General features: G+C 46.2%; 1 protein-coding gene across 1 annotated transcript; it reads left to right on the top strand.

The window, feature by feature from the left end:
* Positions 1-2,084: 2,084 nt before the first annotated feature.
* Positions 2,085-7,920, top strand: Fcrl6 (Fc receptor like 6). Its single transcript, XM_021650587.2, has 5 exons — positions 2,085-2,115; positions 6,315-6,335; positions 6,772-7,047; positions 7,154-7,435; positions 7,769-7,920. Exons 1-5 carry the CDS (start codon positions 2,085-2,087, stop codon positions 7,918-7,920), a joined length of 762 nt encoding a protein of 253 aa, XP_021506262.2.
* Positions 7,921-8,531: the final 611 nt, after the last annotated feature.

The following is an 8,531-nucleotide window of genomic DNA, read 5'->3' as shown; positions in this document are numbered from 1 at the left end:
ACTGCCGAGCTGTGTCAGATGGGTTTCCCATTTCCACTGAGTCAGAGAATCTTTGGCAAGAACACAGGAAACTCTCTCTGTTCTTGCCTTCAGCAATAAGCACATGGATTTTTTTTCCAACCCCATAAAAGTTCTCTTTTAGACTTTCTCGGAAAGCCTTACTGCCAGAAAATGCCTCCTGCTATTTTACCAGATTCCTCTGTCTTTCATCTCAAACTCATGTGTTCTGTCCTCAGAGACGGTGGAGATCTCTGGGAGGGACCATTGAGTCCTTTCAGTTTTTACCTATTACGAATAAAGACTTGCATGTCTTCGGACACCCATACGCGTGCATTCCCAGGAAGATGCTGCCTCGCCAGGTACCCAGGTTTCACGTCTAGTGAACCCTGCCAGGCCTATTCCCAAAGTGGCTGAATCTGTTTCTCAGCCTGTTGATTCAGCAGCAAAAAGCACATAATGGTACCTCATGGCTGCTGGGAAGCAAAGAGAGACAGGAAGAGCCCAGATCCCATAAGCCCCTTTGAGGACACAGCCTCTATGACTACAGCCTCTCACTTAAGCCCAGCCTCTTAAAACAGACCAAGATCAAACCTTTAATACATGGTTTTTGGGAGAATGTTCTAGGGACAGACTATAGCAAGGAAGGACTTCATCAGACTACTGGAGAGATTGGGGTTGGATGGCTCGTGGTTTCAGTATTACTCTATCACTCAAGGAGGCTGAGACTGAATCCAAACACTCTCTGCAGCTTTCCAAAGGTGATACCATTAGAATTTATATTAAAATGATGCCATGCACACAACTGATCTTATATGACAGAGTTTATTTGGGAGAAGGGAAGCAGAAGAGAGTTAGGGCCCGAGCAGCCATGAGGACAAAGAGGGAGGGAGGGAGGGAGGGAGGGAGGGAGGGAGGGAGGGAGGGAGGGAGGGAGGGAGAGAGATGGGAGGAGAGATTACACAGACAGAGAAAGGGGAGAGAAACAGGAAAGGCAAGAGAGAAAGAGAGAGAGAAGTAAGAGGTAGGGGTCCTTTGATCTTGGGCCCCTGTGGGCATGATCAATGATAACACCACAGGTGCCTAAGCAACCTGGAAGGGGGCTAGTGCATCAAGATTTATGAATTAACAGATACCCCATGGTTATAACCCATACTGGTTCCCTGGCCTGAGCTTTTTGAAACCACAGAAAGTGTTTATTAGTGATTTATCTGGCTCTTTCATACTTTGTGTTACATAATATCAATATATTATTTTATATAAAATATGTTTTACATATTTATAAAATGTAGTTTAATATTTAATTAATGTAAATTCTTTTATGTATTTATTAAATATTACATGTTATATATTTATTACACACACACACACACACACACACACATATATATATATATATATATATATATATATATATATATATGCACCAAAGAGGAAAGGCCAACATGAGCTTATCAAATTTCTTCCCTACTTCTTGTCACCTTTGGCAGGCCCAAGCCAAGGTGCTTCCCTGAGAAATTATGCCATGCAACAGATCTGGCATAAAGGGGGTTTATTGGGTGAGGGGAGAGGAGTGAGGACCTGGGGAGGAGGTTAGAGGCAGCAAGAGAGCCGCGAGGACTGAGAGGACGGGGTGTGCACAGGGAATAGAGAGAGGAAACAAGGGGAAAGGGTAAGAGAGAGAGAGAGAGAGAGAAACAAACAGGGAGGAAAGGGGAAAAGGGAGGAGAAAGAGGGAAAGGAAACCTTAGGAAAGGAAGAGGGAGGGGGAAAGGGATGCCTGGGTTGACTGGGTTGGCTGGGATGGCTGGGGGCCTTTTTATCACAGCACACATCTGGAGGCTGAGGCAGGTCTTCACGTCAGCAGCTTTGCACCTGGCGGGGCGGTGACAAGTCTTGACATAAGCAGCTGCTAGGTCTCCATGGGCAGGCCAGAGGAATCCCCTGTATGCTACCACTTCCTCAAGCCACGGCTACTCTTAGGTCAGAAGGGCCACCCACTCACCCGAGGTCAGGAGGACTAGTTGCTCTCTCCCCAGCTTAAGCTCTGCCTGCTCCCTGGTCTGCTCTACCTCAGGAAAACCACCATGCTGCTCTGGATGGTTCTACTATTCCTTGGTGAGTACTGGGCTCTAGCGTCCCTTCCAGTCCCGAGATACAGTTCCTAGCCTTTCCTTAAGCTTGAGAAAAGTTTGGATACTGGCAAGCCGAGGGAAGCCAGTATGGGTTGGAAGCTTTCCTATCTCCTCTGCCAAGGTTCTTGGCAAAGCAGGCCCTTGGTGAATCAGAAATAAACTAGAGAAGCAGACTCTGAGATCCCATTGTCTCCCACAGTCAATTTTACCCTATGAAATAATTTGGGGGGCTATCCCAAAAGGAAACAGTCACAGAAGGAAGCGCGTCCCCTGGGAGTCTGAGGGGGAAGATCAGAAACAGGAGCGTAAGCACCATGCATTTTGTTCAGCAACAAGAAGTGAAATTTGGGAGGCAAAATCATTCTTATGAAGGCTTAGCATTCTCCAAGTTCCACTCATCCATGATTGGACTTCTCACTTGGTCAAAAGTCCTGCTGCCTTCCAAATCCCTTGTCAAGCCTGTCTGTCCCCTTCTGCCTACTTTGTCTCTCTCTGTAGGGGGTATGTATGGTAAGCTTTGAAGTCTAATTGGTCCTTGGGGCTGGTTTGAAGAGTCAGTAATCTATGTCTCTCTCCTCTCCATTTCTCCACCCACATTCTCCACCAGTCATGGTGACTGTTCTAAAAGGGAAAGCTTGCAGAGCACAGGGTTTCTGATCTCCCTAAACTCAGCTCAGTCTCAGCTAGGCTCAATGTGCTAAACCCCAAAGTTATAAATATATATATATAGTTATAGTTATAGTTACAGTTATAATATAGTACATATAATATATATTGTAAACACATATATTAAATATATATTCTAATGTATGTACAATATATATTATATACAATATATATTTATATACTTAAATTTATAAATGTTTCTCCATTCCGTAGACATAGATGGATCCTAATTGGCAAAACTAGTAATTCATTTTAAATAACATGTAGGGTGTGGCCACAATATTGTGCAACAATAACCAGTTATCACTTATCAGGTATCTAGAAGGCTAGAGCTCCCGGCATCAAACAGGATGAGAAATGCCTCAGTATTAAATATGGGAAGTTGGAGGGATGGTCCTTAGCTTCCTCCTGAACCAAGAATTAGACAAGTTCCCTTTCCTAGTGTAGCCTACCTCCCACATCATTGCGGGGCCTTTTGGGGGTCCCGCTTGGGTTGTAATGATAAAGACGTGGGGACATATGTATTGCATGAGGCAGTTGGCCTTTCGCTGGGGCAGTCTCTCTGCTAGCCCTCTAACTTAACCCGACGTCCCTGCCACTGTGTCCCACCACGTGCCTCTCTCGCTCTTTACCTCCCTGCTTTTCCTGTTCTCTGCCTCTGTTCTTCTGCCCAGTCACCATCTAGGTCACTCTTTCTGCCCCGTCCTCAACAGCACTTTCATCTACAAATGCCACACTTCTTCCTCATACGAAAAAGCCATTAGCATAGTAGGAGGGGGGCTACGTGACCTCCCACATGGCAGCTGTCTTTTCTTTTCCGGCAGACAAACATTTATATATCCTGTTAGCCTCACGCTGCCAGCACAACAGTTAACAAATGAGAGCACAGGAACACACCTTCATAGCCAGTTAATACAATATGTGGGGGGAGGAGGGAGGTGGTATCCTAACATGCTCACACATCTTCCATGGCAGCTGTCATGGGACCTCCACACCCTCCTCCCAGCACCGTGGCACCCATGGCTTGACAAAGCAACGTGCTCCTCCATGAAAGAGACCCTCTTTCTTCTTGTTAAGCTAAATCTGTCTCCCTGGTTCTTCTAATTTTCAATAATCTCTTTTCTGTCCTATAAAGCAACTCACAAAAACTCCTCCCCTTCTCTTCCACAGAATGGTTAAAGACCACTTTTTTGTCTGTGCTCTGTTGTGTCTGTACAGATAAAAATCTCCCAAATGCTCAGCATTCCAACAGGAGAGGGTTTCCAGACCCTGTTCCTCATCCTAATCAACCTTGCCTTGATGTGATGTGTTGTGCACGGAGCTCAGCTTTCCTCTCCCTCCCATTGTGAGGCGAGAAGCTCCCAGCTGCTTTTGCTGTCTGGGATTCTGTAAGGCAACTTAGTGTGACAGTAGCTCATAGACAGCTTGTCAAATGGTCACCTCACCTTCATCCTACATCTAACTAAGGTCCCTGGGCCTGCCTTAGAGAAACTGCTGAAGACAAGTGTCACTCAGGAAGTATGATCCCAGTTGGCTGCCATCTTGATTACAGAGGCCCATTTCATACTCATAACTCCAAGGTCCTGCTGTGCAACACAGCGAAAAGTCATCAGGACTTGGAGACGTGAGCTCACTTAAGTGGCTTTGCTGTCTAGGTGACGTCTCTCTTGTTATAAGCTTCAGACCTATCAACCCTGTTTGTTCAGCATTTTGTAACAGCAAAATTATTTTGCAGTGAGAAAGAAGAGTAGGGGAAGCATAACTACATACAGAACAGGTTCTCATCCACCTTCTTTCCACTTTCGGTCAGTGTGGTAACCAGTTTTCCAGGCAGTGGGTCAACATAACTTTTACAACCACCTATTTTTAAAATTACTATTATCATTCCCAATTATATGATATGACAAAGTGAGGAATTGGTAGCTTTTGGAATTTGGGAAATCGGTTTGTCCAAGCTCGCACAGAAAGAGACAGATTTGTGAAGGTCACCTGCTTCGGAATCCTGTCTACTTTTTACAATATCAGACTCATAGGTGAGAAGAGTGGGAAGAGAGAAGGAAAGAGACTGTTTTTCTGGGGTCCCCAGGCGTCAAGTGTGGCCTGCTTGTGTCTAGTTCTCCACCATACTGAATGTCAGAAAGCTGGTCACTAACTCCCTCTGCCCAGCTTTGCAGTTCACTATCTAGATCCTGAGTTCAAAACTGAGATGTCTTGGATTTTAACAAGATAAGTCCCAAGGGTGACTCCTTCAATGAGGTCATAGACCTCCAACACCCCTCCCCTACCCCAGGAACCTCCTACTGAAGTATATTCAGCACAGGTAACCCTGCCCCTGCAGTAGTGTGAGTGTTAGGCATTGTCACTTGCCAAGATGGCCATTCCTAGAGCATAGAGCAGCGCTGTGATGGAGAAGAGAAGAGCACAAAGCAGAACAGGCGCTCTCCTCACAGGCTTCAGTTTTCACAAACTCTGTCCAGGAAGAGGTCAGAGTTAGGAAGAACTTTGCTTTTCTGTTCCATGAAATAAATCAAACAAACAGAAGGAAAACAAAACAAACAAACAAGCAAATAAACCATTGGAAAACAACAGAGGTTTTTGTTTTGGTTGGTTTGGTTTGGTTTGGTTTGGTTTTTCTTTTTTCTGTCCCCTGAAAGGTCAGCTAAGAAAACTGTTAGTGGAATACACATACACACACACACACACACACACACACACACACATTAAAACTTTGGGGTATAGCACATTGAGCCTAGCTGAGACTGAGCTGAGTTTAGCGAGAACAGAGACCCTCTGCTTTGCAAGCTTTCACTTTTGGAACAGTCACCACATGACTGGCCAACGTGGGCGGAAAAATGGAGTGACGACATGGATTACTGATTCTTCAAACCAGCCCTGGCGACCAGTTAGACCTCAAAGCTCACCATACCCCCTGCAGAGAGATACAAAGTAGGCAGAAGAGGTCAGACAGGCTTGACAAGGGGTTTGGATAATGTGCAGGACTTTTGACCAAGTGGAAATATAAGGAAATATAAGCAGTAATGTGCTGGCAACTTAATAAATAAGACAAATTCAAACCATATGGGGCAGCTCAGGCTTGTCACCTCAGCACCCTGAAACAGGAACATTTCCATGAGTCAGAGGCCAGCCTGGGCTGTATGATTAGTTTCAGGGCAGCTTGGGCTACAGAGTAAGACCTTGTCTCACAAATAAACTAGAAGACTGCCAGTACTCTAGAGAGTGTTAGTAATAGTACTGCAGAGTACTAATACTGTGTAGAGTAATAGTCTTACAATAGAATCCTATGAACAGGAGAATTCTTCTGAGTAGGGTCCTGTGTCCATGATAAACATTTGCTAGTTCAATGGTTGAGGGAAGCAACTGAGTGGCTTGGTGATTAGATGGTCGGGTGGCTTGGGGGTTGGATGGTTGCTAGCTCAAGATGATATAAATACCAGTTGTTGGTGTGAAACTTTTTTCTGCTACTTAATGTAATTTTATCACTTTGATATCTTGCAGTTTCCAAGACTGAAGCTCAAGGTGAGTCAACAGTTGGAGGGGTCTTGTGGGATCCTGGAGGTCAGTGGCTCTCTGGGCAGTACCCCTCCCTCTAGATGATAGTGAGCCAATTCATTGGTCCCTGAGATATCCAAAGTACTATCTAATGCGTAGCCAGAGGATGCAAGAAATTTGGAAGAGCACTGGACCGGACCAGCTACCCACTTTTCCCCTCTGAGGACTACAACCACTTAAGGAGTCTCCTGGCTCTGAGTTTCCAAGGTTCTCATGGGACCTGGCTTTGTAGGAGCCATTTCAGATTCCCTGCATGAGGACAGTGGACAAGCTCTGGGGATGAAACTATCTCTATTCTGGGTCTCATAGTTATAGCCTGATGCATGTGGAAGATCGGTCCTCAGCCTCCTGGGCTTCACCGTCTGGGACTTTCTTCTGAGCCCTGGGTTTGTGTCTCCCCTAGAGTCCTTGCAGACGCCTGTGCTGAGCCGCATCCCCTCTCCAGACTCGGAAGACCTGATCCTGAAGTGTAAGGCAAAGGTGCACCCTGAGAAGCCAGCTTTGCAGCTCTTCTATTCCTTCTACAAGGACAGCCGTGTCATTCAGAACAGGAGCCACAGCCCAATTTTCTCCATCACAGAAGCCAAGGACGAAGACTCTGGGCTTTACCAGTGTATGGTGGCCACTAAGGATGGCATAATCCAGAAACGAAGTAACCATCTGGAGATCCAGTTACAAAGTAAGTGGATGAGAGGCCAGAGACATTCCTAAGGAGTCCCCAGAGAGAAAGGATCCTGGATCCCGGCGGTCAGGCTGACTCTCCCCTCCCATGTGCCCTCCTCCAGTGCCTGTGTCGCATCCTGTGCTCAGTCTGGAACATGAAGCCACCAACCCTGCTGTAGGAGATGTAGTGAAGTTTCTCTGTGAGGCCGAGAGGGGCTCCCTTCCAATCGTGTACTCCTTCTACCTCGACGGAAAGATCCTAGGGGAACCGCTGACTCCCCCTGGCAGAGCTGCCTCCCTCGTCCTCTCAGTGAAGGAGGAGTGGAGTGCTAAGAACTATTCCTGTGAAGCTAAAAACAACGTCTCCAGTGAGAGGAGTGAGCCCAAGAAGTTCCCCTCGGTTGGTATGTGCTGTCCCCCACAATCGCTGCGCCCCAGGAACTGGGCAGGAGTCAGACCTCACTCATTCCTCTGTAACCTCCCACCATGCCTAGCACAATAATGACTTCTGGCAGAAGCTCTGCTTGGCTGGTCTCGGGAAAGACCCTGATCCGAAGAGCCTTTCCTACGAGCTGGCGGAGGGTGATGGCCTGTGGGGGAGGGGTTACGTGGCCAGTCATGCTAGCACCTTCTGAGCCGCCTCTCATTCCCACTTAGAAGACCGCTCCAGGCCCCATGATTTCCCCAAAGCCGTCCATTGTGTCTCCTGTGCCAGTTTAGGATGTATTTCTGAATAGTCACTTCCTCGTTCTCAGGTTCTCACGTCTTGTCTGCCTTGACCAACAGAAACATGTTAATTACCTGGCTCCCTGTAAGCCTGCTTGGTGGGATGATCGTTGCCGCTGTGTTTCTAATTTACTTCTTCAGAGCCCATAAAAAAGATGGTTAGTAATTCTTTTCAGATTTCTTACTTGCTAAATCCCTGGCATTTACCAGCTTCTGAGAACTCACAGCCTGAAAGACATAGCCGTTCTCTTTGTCTGAGTCCCTTGAGAGGAGAGAGATTTTTCTCCCCAAGTCACACCAAGAAAAAAACTCAGAAGGACACATTTAAAGAGTGTTCATCATACACACAGAGATACAGAACCTCACATAATCTCAGTCATAGACACACAAACACGCCATTACACACTCAGACATGAAGAGAAACATGAACCAAGGAATTCTAACAAGATAGATATGAGGTACATTGGTGTCCTTCACATTAGGAAGATAATATGACTGAGGTATAAAAGCGAAAGACCTTTAAACCTCATTCACTAAATACAGCTTTCCTCGAGTCTGCTAAGAGAGAAATAATAAATAAGAGCTAGGATGCTTAGGTACGTACTCATACACGCACCTTGGATAGTGCAGTACCCAGGGTGAGTGACACTGACACATCTGACAGGAAATATGATAGAGAGGAGAGATCAATGAACAACTCCCAACCCTGCCACTCTCTGGCTTGAGCCAGTGCTCTCTAAAGTCATCAAATAACTCCCTCTCAGGGATATTGTA

This window comes from Meriones unguiculatus, chromosome 11 (assembly GCF_030254825.1).
Source record: "Meriones unguiculatus strain TT.TT164.6M chromosome 11, Bangor_MerUng_6.1, whole genome shotgun sequence".
Taxonomy (NCBI): Eukaryota; Metazoa; Chordata; class Mammalia; order Rodentia; family Muridae; genus Meriones; species Meriones unguiculatus.
This window is presented reverse-complemented; position numbering and strand designations above follow the sequence as displayed.

What these genes read in the sequence shown, in the direction of transcription:
- Fcrl6 (XM_021650587.2), top strand. Translation starts at nt 2,085, where the DNA reads ATGCTGCTCTGGATGGTTCTACTATTCCTTG. An exon ending in GATGGTTCTACTATTCCTTG is followed by an intron (nt 2,116 to 6,314) that starts GTGAGTACTGGG and finishes GATATCTTGCAG; the next exon opens with TTTCCAAGACTGAAGCTCAA. An exon ending in TCTGGAGATCCAGTTACAAA is followed by an intron (nt 7,048 to 7,153) that starts GTAAGTGGATGA and finishes GCCCTCCTCCAG; the next exon opens with TGCCTGTGTCGCATCCTGTG.